Raw genomic sequence first — 24616 nt, forward strand, 5'->3', positions numbered from 1 at the left:
CTTGCAAGCACAAGGCCTGGGTTCAAATCCCCATATCTTAAATCTGGGTTCCTCCTGACGAGGGCCCAACACAGCACGCGAAGTATTCAGCTACCTGGGCAGACCCTGCATGCCCTTCTTGTTTGACGGGCCACTTCCAGCTGGATCTACCTGGAATTCACTCTCGTGGGAGGGTTGGGAAGCTTCGGGGACAGCCTGGGGCATCCCTGCTGTGGGTGTGACCCCCCGCCCTGCCTAGCCCCTGACTTCACAGAGATCATCTGAAGACAAAGTCCAGCCCTGATGGTGGTGACATTGGTAAGGTGGTGTGCACGGGGAGGCCCTGGGACCAGATGGAGACCCTGCAGGGTGGCGGGTGTTGCAAGGGCTGGGTCAGGGCAGCAGACCCTAGTGGCGGTCCGAGGGTCCAGTCTCCAGGCCAACGTGCCAGAGGAGGGGGGTGAACTATCCATCCCCAGGACCCCAAGGGTCCAAGAAAGTGACTCAGACAGACTGGGTCCTAGGGAACAAGTCAGGGACCCGGATCCCAGAACTGGGGCACAAGGTGGGGAAGGGGTGCTCGGAACGAGGCCAAAGCCCAGTTCTCAGAACTGGGCCACTTTCCATGAGGGACTTGGTTCCTGCAGCATGAACGCTGGGAGAGGAGGTGGACTGAGCCTGGAGCCGTGGAACCGGTCTGCTCCGGAGGCGGGCGGGTGGGCGAGGCGCGGCTGTAGGGCAGGTGCCAGGGCAGCACCCTCCGGCCAAGAAGAGCCTTCGAGTAAACCGAATGTTTATTCCGAACATTCAAATTTACAAAAACAAAAGGTAACGAAACCATGACACAGATCCCACGCGCACACTGCATCTCGCGTCACTATGTACAAAATAGGGAGGAGGACCGGGAGGGCAGCCGGGGCGTCGGTGGGGCACCGAGTCACAGTGTCGGACAACGGGACATGCTTGCTGGCCGCTCAGCCTGGACCACGCGGGCCCCTTCCCGGGGTCAGGGTGGAGGGTGGGGGTGGGGTGGCAGGCGGCTGGGATAGGGGTGAAGAGTGATCCCATCTCTGGCAGGGGCCCCCGCCCCAGTTTGCTCAGGCCAAGGATGCAGGGACACCCAGTTCTGAGGAAAGGGGCCCTGTGTCCTGGAGAGATCTGAGCGTGGCCAGGAAGCTGGGCTCACAGCGCCCCAGTCTCAGCAGTTGGCTTTGGGGGTCTTGCACCCTCCCCAGGCCTCGGCTTCCTCATCTGTAGAGTGAGGGCTTCGTTCTCCTCTGAGAACCTTCTGGCCCCACCTGCAGTCCTGGGTCATGCACGGCCGTGTCAGGGTGCGTGCCCCCTTGGGACGTTGGGAGGGGTGCACCCCACCAGCTGCAGGTGGGGACACCTGGCAGAGCACAGCTGAGAAGCACCTGGCACAGGGCTTGCCCCAAGCAGGGGTCTGAGGGACGGCAGAGGCGTCGTCTCCCTGCCTGGACTCGCAGAGACTCCAGCCTCTCCCCGCGGCACCCCTGGAAGGGAGCCCAGGCAGAGGTGAGGCTCCAGGCCGGACATGAGCCATCAGGGTGGGGACCCCTCTCACGGGGTGGGCATGTCCTTTCCGGCTGGAACACACCAGCACCAGTGCACCAGGGGCCCTGTGTGCAACCTGCGCCTAGAACCCCGGCCTCTTCCGGGGGCGCCGTCGGCTCAGGCACAGCGCTTCGCCCCTCTGGGCCCCAGCCTCCTCCCTCTGCCGTGGGGCCACGGGCAGTCCTAACCCGAAATTGTGCCCTGAGGACCATCCAGACGGCGCCCGCGACGTGCTCAGTGAGTGCCGGGTGCCTGCAGAGGCTCTGCCCTCCCGGTGGCAGGGGCGGCCGAGCGCCAGGCCAGCCCCCTTCCCTGTCTGCTTGGACAAGTCCAGGGGCAGCTGAAGTGACCCAGCTGCCCAAACAGCGGTGCCCTGTAAGTGTTGGTGGAACCACGCACAGACAGATGGGGGCGGTGGGGACATTCAGAGCCCTACGTCTCCAGTTCGTCCCTTCCCTCCGGAGGCTGACCGGGGTGACGGGGCGCGGGAACGAGGCTCAGACGTCAGGTGTCGCATCCGCACCGTGACAAAGCATAAAGGGCTGGGATGATGAGTCTGGGTGGGCTCGGGCTGAGCGGTTTCCGTCAACCCCCTGCCAAGGCCTGATCCTCCCTCTTCCAAAACAGTATTAGAAACCCAGAAAAGTCACGTCCCCGGAATCTAAGTTCCAAACTCTGCCATCGCCCCAGCAACAGCCCGGGTCATGGCTGAGATGCTTGGCCCAGCACTTGGGCTGATGTCATTGGCTGTTACCAGGACAACTGGGATCTCAGCGGTTCCGGCTGAAGCCCGCCCTGCCTTCCAGGGGCACTGGGGCTGGAGGTGCTGCGCCATCCGTCTGCCCTCGAAATGGAAACAAGGATCTGGGGCCAGAGGCAACAAGTGCCCGCCACGCTTCCACGGCACTGAGCCCGGTGGCCTGCGGCTCTCGCGTCACGGCTCGGACCGAGTGGCCATGGGCAGCGGAGGCAGGGAACAGAAAGCGGGCGAGAGGCACCAGTGCCACCCTCAGATGCTGGGAGGGACAGGTGAACCTCTAGCTGTCCCTTCTGCCACAGTGCCCAGGGTCCACTCTCCCCCTCTCCTGAGGTGCCAAGACGTCTGAGTGTTGTGTAAAGGAAAATGTTCCAGTGGCATGCTGGAAAGCCTCCTGCCCTTGCAAACGTGCACCCTCTCAGGTGTGGGCTGGAGTCAAAGACCCTCACGGGCAGGCAGTATGGCGTGGAGGGAGGAGCACGGAAGAGGAAGTCAAAAGCCCTGGATTTTAGTGCTGGCTCTGCCCCACTGGGCTGTGTGATCCTGTGCAAGTTACTTGCCCTCTCTGAACTCTTCCCCATGTCTCACAGCAAGAGGTGAGACTGGATGGCTTTTCTCAGCTCTGACATTCTTCCACTCTCCTGGGGGAGCTGGTGAGGACTCAAGGTCTTTAGGACACTCTTGGGAAGGCAAGGGTGCCAGGCTGGAGGGACCCAGAAGGAGCTGATAGTTACAATCCATGTGCAGGTCTGGTCTGTCCTGAACCTTACACAGGATCTTGATCTTTGGAGCGGCTGCTGACCCTAACACATGCTCAACTTGATCCGTCTGCTACCCAGTCCTAGGACCTGCTCCTACTAAGCCCCTGAGTCCTCAGGTTTTCCCTGCACTATCCACCTGGTCACGTGGAGGGTCATCTCACTGTCCATCTGAAGAGTTCTTGAAAATGGCCAGGACAAAAGCCTCAACTCACAAAGAGAAAGCCAGGCCCAGAGAGGGCAGGCACTTACAGGAGGCCACACAGCAGGTTAGCAGCAGGGCCCGTCCAGCCTGTACCACCCTCTCAGCATCTTTTCCCCTTCCTGGGGCCATGCAGAGGGGTCTCCTGGGCCATGATGCCTCTGCCTTCAGCTGCTCCCAGACTGGATAAAGTGGCCCAAGTCCTGTCCTGGGCACAGAAGGGGAGGGTGACCACACTTGGTGGGCACAGCTGCTGGGGGGCACAAGGAGTGACTATAGTCCTTTGGCCTCTGGTCTTTTGGTCCCCAGCCCTCCAGGTGGGGCTGGGCAGGGAATGTCCTGGAAACTGAGGCAGGGTAAGACTGGGCACGGGACCAACATTCACACCACTGCACACGGAGACAGGAGGGAAGGGGGCGCAGGGCGGCTCCATCCAGACCCCCGCCCCATGGCAGCTGGGAGAAGAGGGAGCGGAGTCTGCTTTCCTGTGCCTGGGTTGGCCCCTTCCACCGCCCTTTCCATTGCCTGTGTGGCCCCAGGGGAAGGGGCCACTGCAGCATGGGGACAAGGGTGCGGAAGGCCACCACCATACACAACCCCGCGGAGCTGCTGCTGAGGTTGCGGACTCAGATGTGATTGAGGGGACAGGGTGGGTGGAGCCTGGATTCCCCAGGCTTGACTTGAGAGGCGTGCGTCCACCCAGGAGGCTGAGGGGCACCATTGTAGGGCAGGGTGGAGGTGTGTACAGGTGAGGGAAATGGGAGACATGGCCAGGAGTGGGCAGGCTGAGGAGGGAAGGGCCGCCCCAGGGTCTCCCAGCTGGCGGGCAAGGTGGCCCCTCACGCCTTGGCTCGCCCCTTGCAGACATCAAAGGAGGACTTTGTTGCACCCCCAAAGGCCTCCACCAACTTGTCCTCCCAGGGGAGGACGTTGCCCAGCAGTGGACCAGTACAGTTGGCAATGCCCAGGACCTGGGCAGGTGTCAGGGCATGGTCCCACAGGTTAAACTGGGTGATGTCGCCGACGAAGGCCTGGGTGGCATCGAATCGACCCCCAAGGGTATCCTAGGCCAAGAGAGCAGCAGAGAGAGGAGAGAGAAATGGAGTGAGGGAGCAGAAAGACAGTAAGAAGTCTCAGAGCCAGGCCTCTGTCCCTGCAGAAGCTCTGCCCAAGGTTCTAGCTCCACCTCCAGGTTCTAGCCCCACCTCCAGGTTTTAGCCCAACCTCCAGGTTCTAGCTCCACCTCCAAGGTTCTAGCTCCACCTTCAAGGTTCTAGCCCACCTCCATGTTCTAGCCACACCTCCAGGTTCTAGCCCTACCTTCAAGGTTCTAGCCCCACCTCCAGGTTCTAGCCCCACCTCCAGGTTCTAGCCCACCTCCATGTTCTAGCCACACCTTCAAGGTTCTAGCTCCACCCCCAAGGTTCTAGCCCACCTCCATGTTCTAGCCACACCTCCAGGTTCTAGCCCTACCTTCAAGGTTCTAGCCCTACCTTCAAGGTTCTAGTCCCACCTCCAAGGTTCTAGCTCCACCTCCAAGGTTCTAGCTCCACCTCCAAGGTTCTAGCTCCACCTCCAGGTTTTAGCCCCACCTTCAAGGTCCTAGCTCCATATCCAAGGTTCTAGCTCCATTTCCAAGGTTATAGCCCCACCTCCAGGTTTTAGCCCCACCTCTAGTTTCTAGCTCCACTTCCAAAGTTCTAGCCCCACCTCCAAGGCTCTAGCTCCACCTCCAGGTTCTAGCCCCACCTTCAAGGTTCTAGCTCCACTTCCAAGGTTCTAGTTCCATCCCTAAGGTTCCAGCACCACTTCCAAGGTCCCACCTGCAGGTTCTAGCCCCACCTCCAGGTTCTGGCCCCATCTCCAAGGACATAGCCCCATCCCAGGGTTCTATTTCATCTCTGTTACGGCTTGGATGGGAGGTGTCCTCCCAAAGTTCACATGTGAGACAATGCAAGAAGGTTTGGAGGAGAAATGATTGGGTTATGGCCTTAACCCAATCAGTTACTAATCAGTGAGTAGTAACTAGAGGCAGGTGGGGTGTGGCTGGAGGGAGCGGTTCATTGGGGGCGTGGCTATGGGGTATATATTTTGTATCTGGAGAGTGGAGTCTCTGCTTTCTGATCATCATATGAGCTGCTTCCCTCCACCACACTCTTCTGCCATGGTGTTCTGCCTCTGAACTGTGAGTCCTCAAATAAACTTTTCTTGCCTAAAATTGTTCTAGTCAGATCTTTTAGTCACAGCAGCAAAAAAAGCTGTCTAAAACAATCTCTAAGGTTTGAACCCCACCTCCAAGATTTGAATCCCACCCCCAAGGTTCTACACTCACCTCCAAGGTTCTACCCCCCACCTCCAGGTTCTAGCTTTACCTCCGGGTCCTAGCCCCACCTCCAGGACCTAGCCCCACCTCCAAGGATATGGCCCTACCTTGAGGTTATCCTCCCTAAGGTTCCAGTCCCCTTGGCAGTCTTTACTCTCTTTGGCCCTCAGTCTGCCCATCTGTACAATGGGGAGGTCAGCCTGAATGGCCACTGCAGTGTTCTCAGGTCCCCTCTGCCTGTCTCTCCTCCTTAGGGCCCCTGGGCAGGCAGGATAAGCACTTGGGACTCCAGCCTAATGCCAGTCTGACCCTTACCTGCTCCTGGCCCAGGATGAGGATCCCATGAGGCTTGATGGGGTGCCAGGCTGCCAGATTCTCCCCAGAGCCTCGCAGCTCCCCGTCCTGGTAGGCAGACCACAGGCCATCCCTTGTGGTCCAGGTGATGCAGATGTGGTGCCAAATGTTGTCCTTCAGACTCAGAGGCAGCTGGGCCACCTGGACACAGGTCCCGCAACCCCAGGTCAGAGGTGCCACAGGCCCGAAGCTGGGCAGTGGCGTGGGGCTGGAGACCCAGGGACTGGCCCAAGTCCTGACCCTGCCTCCCTCCAGTCCCAGCCTAACCCCCACAGCCCAACCAAGCAGCTTCCCTCAGGACACGAGGGATGGTCTAGCTTTGGTTTTCCGTTGCTTCTAGGCCCACACGGTCATGCAGGTGAGGCAGTGTCCCCTAGCTGGCTCCCTCTGCACACAGCACCCAGTGTCCAGCAACAGAAGAGGCTGTGGACTCAAGGCCAGGTGCCGGTGTCTGGCCCTAGTTCTGCCATTGACCCCCTGCATGACCTTGGGAGGCTGTCCTTCCCTCCTTGGACCTCGGTTTCCTCATCTGTAAGACAAAGTGCTCCAAGGAGGGCAGAGTGCAGCCAGGAAGGCAAGGCTAATCGATCCCGAGCTCCAGACTGCTCACAGCACTCGGGGCTCGGCTGAGGACCGGCTGTGGCCTGTGAGGTGAACCGCACTCGCTGGGCGTGGACTTGGTGCTCCTAAAGGGCTCCCTCCCCTCACGCTCTCTGAGGCCTACTTGGCACCAGGCCCGATTCTGGACACTGAGGAGGTGGGTCTGGTCGTGGCCTCAAGTGAGCCGTGCCTGCACGGGAGGGCAGGACCTCAGGGAGACACGTGGCTGTGAAGGCCTGGAGGGAGGGGCGATGGGAGCAGAGGACCGTCCTGGCCACTTGGGTGCCCTGTCCAGGGTGCTGAACTCCTGGGCTGTCCTTGGGTAGCCAGGGAAGGCAGCCAGCGGGTGGTGAAGGGGACCGGGTGGCAGGGTGTAGATGGAGCCCGGCTGCCTGGGTGGTGTTGGAGCTTCTGGGACCACAAGAGAAATCCACTGTGCCTGGGCCCATCCCCTTCCTTTTTCCTCAAGGACACCCAGAGGGGTGTCTCCTGGCTCTGCGAGCTGTGAGCTGGTCAGGTGGGTGTGACATGTGGTGCCTGGATGTCCAGGGCACCTTCCGGGATCACCGCGCCAGCAAGGCCAAAGCAATGTTGCAGGTGGGGCAGGAGCTTTGGGGACAGGGGTGACGAGAGGCTCCCCTTCTCCCCCCATCACCTGCCCTGCCAATCACCGCTCCTCTCCCTGCCTTCCAGCCAGGCCAGGAAGGGGCGTGGGGGGAGCCTGGGCGTGAGGAGGCAGAACAGGGGAGGGGCTGAGAGGTGACTTCCGGTGCCCCAAACCCTAAATCACACCGTCACCCTCCACCAGCCGTGTGGTCAGGAACCCGGGCTTCCGCGCTGAGTCTCGCGGCTCCAGCTGCAGAATGGGACTGTCAGGGGACCTGCCTCCCGGGGTGCAGGGCAGGCGGGTGGCGACGGGTAGAGCTTGTCAGCACTGCGCCTCGGGTGGCAGCAGACTCACAGCCATCAGGCGTGCTTGGCCCTCTGCGTGGAGTTTAGCCACTCGCTCCACGACAGCCTTAAGGTGGAGGGACTCTTGTCCTTCCTGCTTACAGGTGGGGAAATCAAGGCGCAGGACGGGCGGAAGACCAGCTCACTCAGTGGGCGAGGGGCACTCGCTGCCACCTGCACTCAGGTCCAGAGCTGTCACTGGGTCTCCTTCACGGTGGGGAGGGGGTCCTCGCCTCTGCCCCTCCCCGGGTCGTCCTCCCATCTCATTTCCTTCTCTCTCTCTCTGCCCAGGAGAATGACCAGGGCCCTGGGCAGGCACCATCCCCATGGCTGGGTCACTGGAGGTCACAAAGAGTCTGTGACCTTAGCTGGGTCACTGGGGAGGTCACCGAGAGTCTGTGACTGCGCTTGCCTCCTCTAGACAATGGGAAGGACCCACCTGGCCAGCCCCATCTGGATGGCCACTGGCTTCCCCGAACCCCGCCTGGTACACAGGAGGCGCCGAATGTGTGCTGAACCTGCTGTGCGGGCAGGTGCTCCCGGGAGGCCTCCTGCCTACCTTGTCATTGATCAGCAGCTCCATGGGCTCCTGGCCGGCCTCCAGCAGCACGATCTCGTTGGCCTGCCCGGGCACCGAGTAGGAGAAGGGCGTGCCCTGGCCGGAGCCGCCCGACCTGGACCGCAGCCACGCGCAGGCCGTGAAGGCGTAGAGCTCGGGCAGCGCCTTCCGCACGCGGCCGTACATGTAGTTGTTGCGGATGGGGATGCTGAGCTTGAAGGCGTCGGGGGGGCTGTAGGCCGAGGACCCTGGGGGACGGCAGAGTGGGGGTCAGTGGACGCCGGCCAGGGTCGGTGCACAGGGGCTCCAGAGTGAGGGCTAGCAGCGCCCGGCCACCCGCAGGTGTCAGTCCCCACAACTTCTCTACTCCGCCTCTGGCTGAGGGACCCAGTGAAAGCCCCAGGGGTCTGGACCCAGATGTCCTGAGTTCAAATCCTGACTCTGCCATTTCTAGGCTGTGTGACCTTCAACAAGTCCAACTTAACCTCTCTAGGCCTCAGTTTCTTCAGTAAAGTGCGGTAACAACATTTCCTCCCTCCTAGGGTTGCGTGAGGGTTGGGTGGACCAGAACAGATACAGGGCCTGGCCCATGGTGTTCTTGGGGAGCTGTCCTTCCTTCCCTGGGCCTCAGTTTCCTTATCTGTAAAGTGAAGAGGCCAGACAAGGGAAGGCTGCAGCCTCTGCCTCTAAAATGTTTTTATAGCTAAATAATAAAGCCACATTTATTATCATTTAGAGTTCTTTGCCTGTGTAGCAAGCATTCTGTAGTGCTTTCTAGGCAGCAGGCCTCAAGTGCTGTTACAGATACAATTTCATTGTTATAGCAATCCCGCAAGGCAGATGCTGTTATAATCTTCATTTGCAGATGAGGTCACCTTAGCACAGAGAGGTTAAGTTATTTTCTCAAGGTTGCCCAGCTAGTAAGTGGCAGAGCTGGGACTTGACTCTCTTCAATTCAAGGTGTCTTCCAACTTAGAGTGTCTGGGATTCCATGTCTTGAGCATTCTTGGTTTTTCTGCAGGGGTTAAACTGGGGAGTCACCACCTCTAAGCAGGGTGTTGGGGAACACCTGCCACACATATCTCCAGGGTATGAGTCATGGGTACTGCCATCTGCCCATCAGCCCCTGAGTCCTGATTTCTGGAGAATCCCCCTCCCCCACCTGGTTGGTGGGACCAGGGATGGTGAACCCAGGGTCCCCAGATCTGGTGGGGCTTGGGATGAAGGTCAATGTGATGCATGATAGGAGAGGGAGGGCTCAGCGACTGTCCCTTTAACACATGTCACAGACGAGGGCACATAATGTCCGGCAATGACCTTCCTCCCCTCTGCCTGCAGCTCCTGGAGATGGCTTCTCCCCGATACCTTAGGAGACTCATGTAGAGGGACCAGTAACAGGACTATGCAGGGACAAGCCCCTGTGATCCAGCCAGGACACTGTCCAAGGGCCACCGGGCCCCCTCCCTGAAGCTCTGCCGGGCTACGGCCCTCTACCCTGAAATCTGCTCCCTGCTCTGCTTTCTAGATCTGGCTTGAGCCAAGTGCGGTGGCGCAGGCCTGTAATCCTAGTGACCCAGAGGCTGAGGCAGAAGGATCGCAAGTTCAAGGCCAGCCTCGGCAACTTAGCAAGGCCCCCAGCAACTTAGTGAGACCCTGTCTCAAAAAAATAATAATAAAAATGAAAGAGGACTGGGGCTGTGGCTCAGTGGTTAAGCACCCCTGGGTTCAACCTCCGGTACAAAAAGAAAAGGACTGGCTTGAGATCCGCCTCCTCCAGAGGCTGCCTGGGTTCCCCATCCTGAGCCCACCCTGCCCCTCGGCCGTCCCAGCTCCCTGCCCAGCTTCCTCCTGCTGCCCAACTGGTTTCACAAAGTCTCAAGACTAAAAGCTCCAGGAGGGCTCCTGAGTCCTAAACCCTCATTTCTTGGATGAGAAAAACAGGTCTGGGGGAAGAAGTGACCTTCCCAGGTCACAGAGCAAGCCAGCGACAGGTAGAACCTACAGCGAGCCCTCCTGACACCCACACCCACACGCCATCCATTATGCTCCTGTGCCCCACCTCGCCCCCCAGCAGTGCCAGGCCCAGGTGTTAAACTAATGACAAAACCCTGACTGATTTGCTACTGGTGTTATTTGTGGGTGTATAAATGCATGACGGTGGAGTGGAACAGACTGGGGTGGAGGTCTCAATCCTCCACTTACTGGCTGTGTGACCTTGGGTAAGTCACTTGACCTCTCTGAATCTGTTTCCTCACCTGTGAAAATCCCTGTGCCATTTGTAAAGATTGAAGCAGTTGACATGTTGTGTACTTAGCCCACTCCTGGGGTTCAGTAGAGCCAAGAAGTGGGAACTGTCAGTAATGACTTTGAAGATGAAGATAATGTCCCCCAGTTATTCTCTCTCTACTCTCAGCCTCCTCCACCATCCCGTCCAGCTTTAGCCTCCGGAAAGCGCGAGCTCGGGGTGAACTGGCGCCTGGGGCCTCGCCCGCTGCCCTCTGCGGCTGGGACCCACCGTGCTCCAGCTCAGCCACGCGGTCCTGCAGGGCGCCCAGCTCCTTCTCCACCTCCTGCCGCTGCCGGTGGCTGCTGTGGCTGAGGGCCACGCGTTCCTTCTCCAGCGCCAGCACCTTGGCCAGCAGCTGCCCCTCCAGCTCGTCCATCTTGGAGTGCAGGGCGGTGGGCACCACGGGGGCGGGGGCGGGGACCGCTGAGAGGTTCACGTGGGCCGGGAGCTCCTGCTGCTCAGAAGGCAGAGAAGGGGGACAGGTGAGGTCCCGGAGGGAGCAAGATCCCGCGTTCCAGAGAAGCCAGGCCGGGGGGCCTTTGCTGACCTGTCAGCCTCTCTAGGAAGGACCGGGTGGCAGCTGCACTAGAGTGGTGGGGGCTTTCAGAGCACCCCACTGCCCCGGGCTGGGACGTGCTTGAGGGCAGGGCCAGCCCTGCTGGCTGCTTGTCCCCACTTGGGGACAGCCTCCTGGGCTGTGTCCACTGCCCCCGGCGGTGTTTGCTCTGTGCAGGTGGCACTGCTGTCCCAGACAGACCCAGGGGCATAAGCCAGGGACTTCGGAACAGGCTCTGGTGTCACGGCCTTTCCAGGGCTGAGATCCCAGACTCTGGGGTTTGATGGCTCAGGACTCAAATCCAGCTTGGAAACCGCCTGCCCTGTGTCTCCGGGACAGTCCCTGAGCTCTGAACTCGTTCTCTCCTGAGGCGACGGCACCTAGCTGGAAGGGCTGTGGGGAGGACCGAGGGCCAGTGCCAACAGACAGAGCCCGCTGGTCGCGAGGACGGTCGGGGCAGGGGCTTGCTCCACCAGCCCGGGACGAGGACAGAGCGCTCGGAGCCCCTCCTGTCCCGCTGGCGGTCCTGGCAGGAGGCAGGCAGGACAGGGGCTCTCCTTCTCCTCTCCTCCAGGTGGCGGGGGGTTGGGGAGGCCCCGGGTTCAGACTCTTGGAGGGGACAGTCCCTGGCAGACACGTCACAGGAAATGAGTGGGAGATTAATGGTTCCGAATAGCTTCTAGGAGCCAAACCAGTCGCCATCCCTAGGGTTCCTGTGTCCCGCACGATCCTGCGGCTTCCGTGCTTCCCAGAGGCCTGGGCGGCTCCTGCTCTGCCTGGCCATGGCCGTCCCCAGGCCTAGGACCCAGACATGAGTCCATCAAATCCTCACAGTTCATTCACTGCGCACCTACCATGTGCTGGGCCCCAGTTAGGGTGCTAGAGATATAGCAACGCAGAACCCAAGGACCTGTCACCTCCTGAGTGCCCAGGCTGCCCGGGGCTGCCTCTGGAGCTTGAGACAAGCAGAGATGACCCTCTCAGCCTCATCTGCCCAGCCCTAGCCTTGCTGGTCATTTACTGGGTGACAGGCACATCCCTGCTTTTTAGCCATGTGGCAAGAGGATAACTGTGTCCCGCGTTTCAAAGTGTGGGGGACATGGGCGCTGCCCCCGTAAATGGCAACATGGCTTCATGCCAAGGAATGGAGGGACTGGCAGCCCTGGCACTGTGCCCGCGAGCACTGGCAGGCAGGCTGCCACCCGGGACGCCGTTCCTCCTCAGCAGGATGGTGCGCGGCTCGCCTGGCTGCCGAGTAAGCGATGGCGTGCGGGAAGGTCCCCGCCCAGGTTCTGGCCAGCCTGGGTGTCCAGGGCATGGTGCAGGGGCTGGGGTCAGGTGGGAAGCTGCTCTCTCTGTGGCTCAGCCCCGACAGGCCTCCTGCCAATGGTCACCTACTGGATCTGCGTGACATGTCTGTGGTGAAGGTACCATCAGTGTCCCCCTTTCGAGGGCAGGGAAACCGGGGTGACAGTCGCCTGCAGTCACATGGGGGCAGGCAGCAGGAGTCCGCAGGCAGCCCCTCTCTTCACTCTGCATCATTTGCTACCTGGCTGCTCTTGACACCTGCCCTGCCACTCCTCTGTCCTGCCCTGTCCCAAGCTCTGCTAAGTGGCTCCTACGGGAAAGGCGAGGCTGTCTCAGGGGGGTCTGGAACCAGCGCAAATTCAGCCCTCCCCCTCCACCTGGTGGCAGGGGAGGCGGACTGAGGACCCACCTCCCCATTCCAGTCTGCAAAATGGGCCAGGGGACCCCATGAAGCAGTGGAGCAGGGAGACCCCAACGGCCTTCCCCCCCCCACAGCCCATCTGGGAGGTCACAGCGGCCCACCCTTCCAGTTGTCCTTGTGGTTCCCAGGCTGGGTGGAAGTAGGGATGGGTGGGTAGGCCTCTCCATTCATCCGTCCATCTCATCAGGCCAATCTTTCCTGTCCTGAGGGCTCCTCTCACTTGCAGGGTGCCCACAAATCCTGGCCTCAGTTTCCCTTCCTGTAAAATGGGTACAACGGAGTCACTGTACGTCCCAGGGCAGATGGAAGGGATGGAGTGACAGGCCATCAGGGCCCAGAAAAGCTAGTGCAAACCACGAGGCGTGAGCAGCGAGCTGGGGCTTGCTATCTCCAGAGCTTTACTTGACCATGGCCTGTGGAGGGACATTGCATTTGAGCTGGCAGGAGCCTTGGGGGAGATTGGCCTGAGGCGATGAGCTCACAGGGGTGATTACAGCACCATGGCAGGGCCCCCTCAGCCCTGGGCTCTGATCCTCTGATCTGCCCTGAGTTCTCTACCAGCCTCTGTGCCAAGCTTAGAAAGAGGGCGTGCACTGAGTGAGACGCGGCCAGGCCAGCACTGTCACTTCATGTGCAGGTACTCATGAATCCTCAGCCTCTCACGAAGGTGGCACTCCCGTGCACAGCTGGGGAAACCGAGGCAGAAGTCCTTCAGCACTGCCTGGTACTGGCGGAGCAGACGTCTTCTCCAGCTAATGTCCTCCCTCTCACGCAGGGGCGGGAGCCGCCAGGGCAAGTGGGAGGCCTGCTATTTACACCGATGCTGCCTTGCTGCCCCCTCAGTATGCATGCCAGCTGGGGAGGTGGCCACATGCTCCACTCTGCTGCCTGGCGGCCCAGGAGGCCAGGAAGGTGGGCTCCACTGTCACGCAGGAGCCCCTCCCCACCCCAGCGTGTGAATCAGAACATGATTCCCCCGCCCCCCTTGCCATCTGCTGCAGGCTCTCGCTGTGCTGCGTGGGCTCCTGGCCAGCTGCCAAGTAGGCCCCTGGCCTGAGACTCGGGAGAGTGGGGGTGACAACCACGTCACTGCCCCACTCAGCTCCTGATGAGGCGGGAAAGTAGGGCTTGGAGCCCGGGCTGTCCTGCTGCGAGCGCAGGTGGAGTTTAGGGTAAGTTTACTGGGCCTGGAGCAGAGCCCAGGAGAGTCCAGCTTGGTTGCTAGTGTGCTGGGCTTCTTAGCACTCAATATCAAGAACGCTAACAGGGCCACTGTCCCCAGTGAGCATCACGGCATGCCAAGCCCTGCTGGCTAGGGAAGCTCTGAGCAAACACTTCTCCAAGGCTCTCAACAACCAGGGAAGTACAGAAGCCCTCTTCACAAAACAAAGGCACCGAGGCTCCAGAGGGAGGTGGCCTGCCTAAGGTCACACAGATGCAAAGTCCAACAGCCAGGACTCCAACCTGGGTCCTCTTGATTCTGGAACCTGTGTCCACTCCTCGGTCTGGCCCTGCTGGTGTGGGCCTCAGATGGTTGATTTGCCCAGTGGGTTCTATGTTGGTGGTCCCGTCTGCCTTGAGGGCACAGACCACTCCTGGCTGCTGAGTACAGAGTGGGGTCCAGAGGCGCAGGGCAGGGTGGAAAGTGAACAGGTCTGGGGCCAGCACTGTGGGTCACGCCCCACCTTCCCAAGCCAATCATTCCCCAGTCCTACGTGAGTCCTGCCCACTCCGGCCCTGGCTCCACCAGCTGAACGACCTTGCCCAGCGAGGTGTAGTGCCTCCGTCTGCCCACTGCATAAAGGGCTCAGTAATAATATTATCTCCTAGCATCATCAGGATTAGACGAGGTGACAGGATGCTGGTAGGGTGGAGGTGGCCCTGGAGGGTCAGCTCATTATTATGACCAACACCACTCAACCAGTTCTTGAAGGGGCCACTGTCATTGTCTCCAACCCAGATCTTTCCCTCGGGTCATATATTGAGAGTCTCAGGCAGTGAGCGGTCATTTAGAGTCACGGAATAGTCAGGTCAGGATGCAGGACGGTGGCCGCGGCAAGAGGAAGGCAGGGCTGGCACCAGCCAATCAGAACGGCGGAGTCCGAGGGGCGGGGCCCGCGGGGGCGGGGCCGGGCTGGGCCTGGGCGGGGCCAGACCGGCTGCCTCGCAGGAGCCGCGGTGGCCCGGGGCCACTGCTCCAGAGCCACAGGGGCCTGGCGGACACTTAGACCCTTCGTCTGAAATACCTCGCAATGATTTTAAAACAGAAAACAAAATCCCCGAAGCAGAGATTCAAGTCCCGCGTTTCCCGCGGCCTCCCCCAGCCCCTTTGTCTCTACCCAGCACAGGCCCTGTCCCCTGGGCTGCGTTCCGACTGTGCCTTTGACCCTTTTCAAGGCCGCCACCCAAACTCAGTCCAGCTGCGTTATTCCGCTTAAAACCCTCCAGCAGCCCCTCCCTCACCAATAAAGTCCCTCTCCAGTTTCGGCCCCCACTATTCGACCACACTCTACCCAGCAGGCTACCTGTCACGCCCCCCCAAAGTCGCCAGCTGCCCCAACTCCCCCAGCTGAGCTCCCTCTCCCCTTAAGGCCTCCGCACACACTGTTCCTCCTGCCAAGAACACTCTCCCTGGTCCCCGCCCCGCCCCCCAAGGCCTGCCCGGCTCCAGATGGCAACTTCCCTGACGCCTGAGCTAAGATGCTCCAAAGAGAGACCCTGAGGGCTTCTCCGGCGGCTGCAGAGCGCTCATTCATGTCTTCACCCATTCATCCGTCTGTCAACTGTGTGCCTGTGGTGGACACGTCATCCAGGTCTGCATTATTTCTAGGCTCCTTCTTAGATCTGTGACCTTGGGGAAAGTGCTCAACCATTCTGACCCTCAGTTTCATCTGTAAGATGTGAGTCATAATAGTACCTACATTTGGGGACACAAGTAATGATAACATGAAAGAATAGATGTAAAGTCTGGTATACGAGTGGTTGGCAAGTGGTTGTAACTATTCTTACTATTCTTTGTTGTTATCAGAGGCAGGAGTATGGGTCCTGGACCTGGGTCGATTGGTCAAAGTGCCAGCAGAATGACCTAGGCAGGTTTCTAGATGTCTCTGAGCCTCCCTTCGTGTCGCTGTCTGTGAAGGGGAGGGCAGTCGTGATCTGGAGGCTTAGAATGCACGGAGGCATCTCATCCCTGATGCTTGCTGTGTCCCTGAGGAGGAAGACCCTGTCCCTGCCTCAGTGTGCTCATATGGCAGGAGGCAGCTGCCACACAGTGGTCGCCGGAGCACTGAGCACACAGCACCCACAGAGCACCAGGCAGGGGTCCCGGGAGGCCTCTCAGAGGAGCTGGTGGGAGCCATGTCAGTCCATCCTGCTGTCCCACCTCCTCCTCAGGAGCCAACCCAGCAGCTGCCCTGTGTCCACCAACCCAGGCCAGGAGAGCAAGGGGTAGAGGCCAGACGGGTTTCTATCACCCTGGTCCCTGGTGCCAACTTGGAGCTGTCTTGAGAAGACGAATAGGCAAGGAGGACGAGAGAGGGTAGTGGGCTCTCTCTGGAGCCGCAGCAGGGTGCGCATGTCCCAGGCACCCTGGTGGGCTCGGGGGTCCCAGGGTGTGGTTAGGACCCATCTCCCCAGCCCCCCTCACCTGTCCCCTCTGGACTCCGAATCCAGCTGTTGCTTCTGGGAGGCTGTAGAACTTCCGCCCAGGCCCTGCCTGCCCACACACCTTCTGGGCCCCAGACCACTTTCGTCAGAAATCCTAGGGGTGGCCCTAGCTCAACCTCTGGCACGCTGTGTGGCTCAGTTTCCTCTGGAGTTAAACAAGGGTTGTGGGGACACCTAAGTGCCTCTAGTTTGGGTGGAGCATCTCAATCCCCATCCCCAGAGTTCCATGGGCTGGTGCACCCAAGGCTGCCCTGGAGAGACCCGGTCACACGCCTGCCTCAGGGAGGAGCACTGACCTCTGTCATCCCACCCCCCACAGGCAATGCACACAAGGAAAGAGGTGGGACAGCAGGACTCATCAGGATAGCACAGATCAGAACCACGTGGGCCTGCTCCACGCCCACCAGGACAGGGGTGTCTGGAAATGACCAGGCCTAGGCTGGCAGGCTCAAACGCACGTGGGTGTGTAAACTCTCTGCCACTTTGGGAAACGTTTGGCAGTCCCTCCTGAGGCTAAATATACCCCCTCCTGCCTCCCAGACGCCCCACTCCTGGGGAAGGACAGATGCTGACAGCCACTGAAAGATGTCACGAAAACGTCCACCGCAGCTTTATTTGTGGCATCAGGGAGAACCCAAAGGCCCATGGGCAGAGGGACAGGTGAATGAACGAAGCCCGTCCTTACAACAATGAGATGCCACCCGGAGAGGAAAACCCACAAACCACCTGCCTCGGGACTGCATGTCCCGGATGTACTGTGGAATGAGCCACCAGACACAAAGGAGGCCCAGGTTCAAGCACAAGCCAGACGGACCCCTGGGGATAAAGGCCGGTCTAGGGATGGCCTGCGGGGAGGCACTGACTTTGAGGGGTGGGGGGAGTCTTCCAGGAGGGCTCTTAGTTTTTATCTGGGGGTGCTGTATCTGTGCACCAGTGTTCAGGGAGCTGTCCATGTAGGATCTGTGTCCTCTGGAAGCAAGAGAGGTGAGCTTTTCCACACTCTGGATCTAAGACATCTACAGGGCGTGCCCTGCCTTCTGCCCGAGCGGCTCCTACCAGCTTGGAACAGCAAGGAAGGGTCTCCCCTTCCAGAGGAAGGCCTGCCAGGGATGAGTCTAAAAGGACACAGGATAGCACTGCCCATTTGACAGGTGGGAGACTGAGGACGGGAGAGGAGAAGGAGTTTTCTGAGGTCACAGCCAGCAGGTGGCAGAGGTGGGGTTTAAGAAGCCAGGATTCCGCAGATGCAGTGGCCTGTAATCCCAGTGGCTCAGGAGGCTGAGGCAGGAGGATGGCAAATTTGAGGCCAACCTGGACGACTTAGCCAGATGCTGTCTCAAATAAAAAGTAAGGGCCGGGCATGTGGCTCAGGGGTAGAGCACCCCTGGGTGAAATCCCCAGAACCACAAAAAACAAATACATAAATGAAGAAGCCAGGCTTCTTGCTAGGATGAAGGGGCCACCACCAGCTGCAGCCAGAGGTCGAGGGACTCCAGTGTGGGCCTCAACCAGCCCCTTTCTTTCATTTTATAGAAGAGGACACTGAGGCCCAGAAAAGGAGCATCACAAGCAAGAGCTCAGCCTGCCCAGCCAGGCTTCCCACGGCAGAAGCTGTCTGGAGCTGGGAGGGTGTCTGGGAGCATCTGGCCCACTGTGTGGGTGTGGGGCAGGGATGTGCCGCTAGGTGCCCCCAGACTCGGAGCCTCCAGATCCCACAGGTAAGATGGATTGCACACAGCCTGTTTCACAGGACTGAAGACTGGCCTAGCTACTAGGTATGTGGCAAGTGCCTCGTAAGGTTCAGTGGCTATCACAGCAGCACAGCTAGGCCCCGGGTTACCCGGGCAGCCAGAGGAGAAGCCTTGGAGGACTGGCCCGTGCCATCTTATTTGGAGCACTCTGAGGCCAAAATGGTCCAGCACAGTACTCAACAACAGCCCTGCCCTCCCTCGTCTTTCTTTCTTGCAGGTGAATGAGGTCTGACCCCTGCAGATAAGTTTGGAGTTAGATAAAGAATTAGAGCTCTGGAGCCTGGAGCCAGACACTGGATAGATCAAATCCAGGCTCCACTGCTGTGTGACCTGGGGCCAGTTTCTTAACCTCTCTGAACAACTGTTTCTTTTAAAGGAGGAATAGAATAGTAGTTCCCCACAGAGATTTCATAAGGATTAAACGAGTTAATGCATAGTTCCTGATGCATGGTAAGTGCTCTGTAACTGTGACTTATAATTGCTATCAGAGATTTTTAAAATATATATATTTTTTAGTTGTAGATGGACATAATATCTTTATTTTATTTCTTTATTTATTTTTATGTGGTGTTGAGGATCGAACCCAGTGCCTCACATGTGCTAAGCAAGCGCTCCACCACTGAGTCACAACCCCAGCCAGCTATCATTGATTTTTGATAGAGCAGAACTTGTGGCTTCCCTGAACCCAGCATCTCCTGAGATCAGCACCAGGACATTCCTTGCTGTGGCTCCCACTCCAGGATCAGGGAGGCAATCAGTTTGCCAGGCTGGGGTAAGGATGGGGCTTATGTCAAAGAAATGCTAAATCAACCTTGAAGTTTAATTGTGCACGTAAGTTAGCTCAAAAATGAAATACTGGGACAGGCATTCATGGTGGGTTGCCACATGAATGGTCTAAGTCTCTTAGAAAGTAGTTCTCGGTCATAGCCATAAAAAGTCACACACCTATAATCCAGCTACTTGGGAGGCTGAGGCAGGAGGATAGAAAGTTTGAGGCCAGACTGGGCAACTTAGTAAGCCCCTACCTCAGAATAAAAAAGGGCTAGGTATGTGGCTCAGTGGTAGAGCACCTGCCTAGCATGCGTGAGGTCCTGGGTTCCATCTCTAGTATCAGGGAGAAAAGTCAATATCCTCCGACCCAGTAATGCTCCTCCTGGGAATTCAGTGAAAGAAATGATTCAACAGACTTAAAAAGAAAACAAACAACTCTGCATTAAATTGATGTGGCAATGAGAATCTAGAAGGAAAACAATCAGACACAGCCCACGTCCCCAGCAACAGGAGCAAGTGACTGAGGGGAGAAAGGGCTGGAAGATGAGTCCCAGTGAATTGTGTCAGTCATTAACATGCTAATTACACAGCAGGCTGGGCAGAGAGGACTGTGCATGCCTAGAGACTTGGGGGGGGGGGTGCAAAAGGGAAAAGATTAAATGAAATTTCCCCCCAAACCTTTGACTCTTTCAATGAACAGCAATAAATAAATGCATATGTCTATACATACATAAAAAAAGATGATTCCTCCTAAGTGTCTCCTAATGTGGCTGCCATGTGAGGATGTGAGGTCTGCGGGGAGGAGGCTTTAGTCAGGTGTGGCTGGGAGGGGAGGGGGTGAGTCAAAGACAAGTGGGTGACGATGGGCAGGGACAGCATGGTGTGGGGTGGGCACGGAACCATCAGGGAAGGCCTCTGGGAGGAGGTGACCTCAGGGCAGACTCTTCACTAAGGAGAAGGAAGTGCTGGGGTGATCCAGGCAGAGCCAGGGAAGATGAGTCTGGAAAGCCCGGCCGGATCCCAGACTGCAGCCTGGGAGTCTGCACCCCAGGGCAGCCCTTCTGGGGACTTGCAGAGGACCCATGGGGTTGCCTGGGAGAGGAGGGAAGAAGGGGGGATGTGCCTGGAGGTGGGACACCAGCCAAGAGGCTGCTGCAGGTGTGCAGAGTCCAGAAGCCGGGGGACCCCAGATGGCTCCTTGGAGCAGGTAGAACAGGGTGCGGTTAGGAGCTGGGGAGGTCAGAGACAGGTGCTCAGGAGGTGGCAGTGTCCAAGGAGCATGGGAAGGAAGTCAAGGCTGGAACTGAGATTTGGTTTGGCCCACTGTGGAATGGGTGCTGGAAGCTTCCAGATGTGGCTGGGTTCACACAAGGAAAAGGGCAAGCCAGCCAAGAGGGACACACACCATACAGGAGGCGGAGCCTGCGAGGAAACAGAAGCCTGGGCAGAGGAGGCAGGAGGGGCAGGTGGAGAGGGTCTCAAAGCCAAGGGTTCGAGGGAATAACCAAGAATTGGATGTCAGACATGGCCCAGCAAGAAAAGAAAAATTCTCCATCAGCTCTGGGGACATTAGCAAGAGCACTTTCAGGACCATGGTGGCAGAGAAGGTAGACCCTGAAAAATCTGGGGCTTCTTGAAGATACGGAATGGGAAGAGAAATGAGAAATTAGATGTCAGCTTCAGAAAGCGTGGGTCCCTTCCGAGAAGAGGGCTCCAGGCTGCAGCCTCCGAGACAGGCTCTGAGTGCCAGGCTCAAAGGCAGGCCTGGTGGCTAGGTGTGGCCGCCCCTTCTTTCTTCATGTCTAAGGTGTATGTGGGGAAGCCAGGGCCCTCGCCCCCACCTGGAAGGCAACCTGCTGCCAGACCTGCCACCAGGGTCCCCCAGCTCAGTGGGCGCTCGGGGCAGGGGACCCCACTCTGCCAAGTGCTGCAGGTGCTGGGGGAACAGATCCAGGCCAGCCCAGCCTGCCAGCCCACATGTGGGAGGAGACACCTGAGCCATCTGGGCATGGGGGTGGGGGCCGCGACAGGCCAAAGGGGGCAGACTGGACATTAATTATTTTACATGAATAAAAATCTGTTTTCCCAAAAGGAGAGTTTGTTTCCAATTATGATTTTGGTTGTATTTTTAAAAATCGGTGATATTATAGCATAATGATCAAAATAGCAATCACTCAAATTGCCCGAGCAAGCCTCTGAGCCAGAGACTGTTCTGGGTCCTTTACATTAGATAGACTCACTCAACCTCCCATCACCAGGGAGGTACGTGCTATTGTTATGCCCATTTCACAGGTGAAGAAACTGAGGTTCCCCTTCACTTTGAAGTTTAAGCTTGTCCCTGGTAATTTTCTTACTCTGCAGTTGGAGTCCGGGGAGAGGGGTGCTGGACTGGCTTTCCTCTCATTACGCCCGAGCTGGGGTTTTCCCACCTGTGAGGGGAACAGAGGTTGGCTGCAGTGGCTGTGAGCGGTGGCTCTGGCACCCTGGGGTGGGTGCTGCAGTTAGCAGACTGGAGGACTGCTGGTCAGGGGCATGGCCAGCCTTCCAGAGGATATCACCTGTGTTGCTTGCCCTGGGATTTCACTTAAGGAGCTGTGGGGTCCCCACATTCACTTCCTTCCCCTCTCCGCCCTCACCTTGCTTGGTGGCACTCAGATCGGAAAGAGGTGGTGGGGTCAGATGGCCTTTCACCTTCTCCCCTTTTCCACAAAGCCAACCCCCTTCTTGGGGTCCACCTCCACAACTGGGGATGTCAGGGTCTCCCTGCTGTTTGTTCTGCCCAGTCTGATGGTCTGACCTGCACCTTTGGAGACCACAAATCTGTTCTCACAGGAAGGAAGGAGATGGAAAGACTCAAAAGGAGAAACGACTGGCCCAGGATCGCACACAACAGAAGCAGGCTGCGGCCTCCGAACACCCCTGCCTGACCCAGCACCTAGGCCTGGAAATCTGGAACAGGTGAGTGGAAGAGGAGGAACCAGGGTGGGGCCCCTTTCTCCATCCATTCCCCACCCAAGGGCTGTGGCATTCCAAGTGTCTGAGGCTGGACCTAGACTCTGAGCAGCTGAGAAAGGTCCATAGCCCCCAAGAGAGAGTGAGAGGCACCCAGGTTTCTTATGGGCATTCTGTTCTCAGACCTTTGTCATTTCGAGCCGTCCTGAGTCTTGGACAGTGCGTCTCATGCCCTGGCCATGCTGTGGGACTGGCGCTATTTGGGGGGTTCGAGAAGGAAATGGACATTTAATGAGCTCTTTATGCGTGCCAAGCATTTCCACACACGTTAAATTTCCGCTACAAGTGGACGCTGTTATATCGTTTTACAGTCGCGGACACAGGCTCAGGGAGGTGCACGGAGAATGGAGAGAAAAGGGATCTCCAGGTGCCTCGGTCACGGTCCCAGACGCCTGCCTGCTCCCGACAGCAACCCTCCCGTCTCGCCCGCGAGGAAAGCGCCTCCCGGTTACACAGACTGGAGACCCGAGACTCGGAGATCCGCGGGTGTGGCAGCGGGCACCCGGCGCTCTCGCGCGCCGCCCGCGGCCCCTCCCACCCCGGCGGCTCCCCGACGGCGCGCGCGCGGCGCTCACCTCGATGCGGTCGATGCGGTCCCGGAGGGCGCGCACGGCGTCCTCCAGCTCCAGGATGAGCGCGGGCGAGTCCCAGGCCCCGTCGGCCATGGTGTCGCGGCGGGGCCCGGTGTCCTGGAGGCCGCGCGGCAGGCCGCTCTCGCAGCGGCCCAGCTTGCCGGTGAGCTCGCGGATGGTGTCCTGGTCGGCGCGGATGCGCGCCTCCTGCTGCAGCGCCGTCTGGCGCAGCTGCTCGGCGGTGCTCTGCAGCAGCAGCAGCTCTTCGCGCTCGCCCGGCGCCGCGCCCGCCGCGTCCCCCTGCTCGGTCCCCGACGGGCAGGCGGCCGCCAGCGGCGTGCACAGGAAGCGGCTGAAGAGCGGCCCGGGCGGCAGCGGGTGCGCGCTGGCCGCCGGCGCCCCGGGCAGCGCCGAGGGCCCGGCCGATCCGCCCGCGCCGTGCAGCGCGCTTAGGCTGCGCTGCGGGCCCGGGGACGCGGCGGCGCCCGCGGCGGCCGAGGCGTTGTCGGTGCCGCCGGGCAGCGCCCGCGCGGGGCTGGCCGCCAGGGGCACGCTGGCGATGATGCAGATGACGGCACCGAGGAACGCCAGCATGCCCGCGGCCAGCAGCACGGCCAGGAACTTCAGCGTGAGGCGGGCGGCGGGGCGCAGAGGCCCCGGCAGGCGCAGCGGCGGGGTCGGGGCGCGGGGCCCGGGAGCGCGAGGCGGATCGCGAGCGGGAGCCGGAGCTGTCGCCGCGGCCGCTGCTGCCGCCGCTCTGAGCCCCGGCGGCGGGAGGAGGAGAAGGCGGCGGGCGGCAGGGAGGGAGCGGGCGCCGCGGCCCCGCCCCACTCGCTCCCCCGGCGGCCCTGGCCCAGCCCCGCACCCGTTCCGTGCCGGGCGCCCAGGTGCGGTCGCCGGAGGATGCCGCGCGGGCCGGGGCCACGCCCAGGACTTCTTTGTCACCGCCCGCGCAGCGCAGAGGGCGGCGACCCGGTGGTCGTGCGGCGGGGTCCTGGGCGACCCCCAGCCCTCTCCTCGTGGCCTCCGCCTCACCCGGGTACCCGTAATGCCGACAGCCACCTCGCAGGGAGATTTCCTGCAGCTCTGTGCCGAGCGCGCTACAGCCGGGTCTCAATTAAGCCCCACTGGGGACATGCTCACAATACAAGTGAGGAAACTGAGGCCCGCCGGGGCAAGTCGCTGGCCAAGGTCGCACAGCTAGTGTGCGCGGCAGCAGCGTTTGTGCCCTGGCGCTTCTGATGGGACCCAGACCACTGGAGGAACCTGGGTTGGAGATGGAGAGGATGAAAAGAGGCCAGCGTTGGGTGGGGGTGGGATTCTGACCTAACCCCTGTTCGTACCATCTACCTGTCGCCTGCCACCTCTGACCTCCGAACGGAGTTCCCTTCCCTCTACCCCCATTAAAAAGTATTTCTGTGATCTCAGGGGGTAGCAGAAATCCCCTCCTCTGAATCCTTGCGGGGCACAGGCCCCCCAAACCCCTGCACAGTCTACCTTAGGGCAGCAGGAAGGAAGACCCTTGGGCAAGCCACCCAGGCAGGGAAGGAACAGCGGGAAGGGGAGCAGCTGAGCGTAGGGCGGCGTGGTGGAGAAGCATCTTACTTCATTCTGTCAAAAATGTCTATATATATTCTGTAGGAAATCAACTTTGCAATTAGAAACTTTAAAAATCCTACCATCCTTCACATCCAGCTCCAGCTCTGCTTTTCCACAAATCCGCCCTGACCAGCGTGGATTCTCAGGGCTGGACGGGCGCCGGGAAGGCTGTGGATGTCCTCATGGTAGCCTGTGGCTCACGGGAATTGCTTGGTAAGTTGGGGACCAAGCCCTGACCCCTTCCAGGCCTGCATTCCGACTTGCAGGGAACTCTCAAGCCAGGGTCTTGGGGCCACCATGGCTGCCACTGTGGTCTTGAGTGGTGTGGGGTGGGTACTGAAACATTTCTGAGGAGGCAACAGCCCCGCAGGACCCTGTCTGGCCACTGGGGTTGTGTCCAGTGGTCCCTGGGCATGTGCTCCATCCCCTTTCTCCCCACCACGGGGATGACGTCCACCCTGCCCACCCCATCTCTGGGAGTCAGGGATTTTTGTCCAGATCTGAGTCTTAAGCTGGGAGCAAGGTGCATGCAAGCTCTATCTCCAGCAAAGCCCCAGAGCCATGTGTGTGTGGACGTGAGTTGGTCCTCGCTGAAGCGGTGACCTGAAAACCCAG

At 59.5% G+C, this 24616-nt stretch overlaps 1 protein-coding gene across 1 annotated transcript; it reads right to left on the reverse strand.

The window, feature by feature from the left end:
* Window positions 1-1650: 1650 nt before the first annotated feature.
* Window positions 1651-23438, reverse strand: NPTXR (neuronal pentraxin receptor). Its single transcript, XM_079140737.1, has 5 exons — window positions 22406-23438; window positions 10574-10799; window positions 8059-8306; window positions 5910-6089; window positions 1651-4335 (listed from the first exon to the last, which is right to left on the reverse strand). The coding sequence occupies exons 1-5, from the start codon at window positions 22994-22996 to the stop codon at window positions 4111-4113; spliced, it is 1470 nt and encodes a 489-aa protein (XP_078996863.1). The 5' UTR covers window positions 22997-23438; the 3' UTR covers window positions 1651-4110.
* Between the last annotated feature and the right edge of the window lie 1178 nt (window positions 23439-24616).

Source organism: Sciurus vulgaris (genome assembly GCF_902686455.1).
Source record: "Sciurus vulgaris genome assembly, chromosome: 5".
NCBI lineage: Eukaryota > Metazoa > Chordata > Mammalia > Rodentia > Sciuridae > Sciurus > Sciurus vulgaris.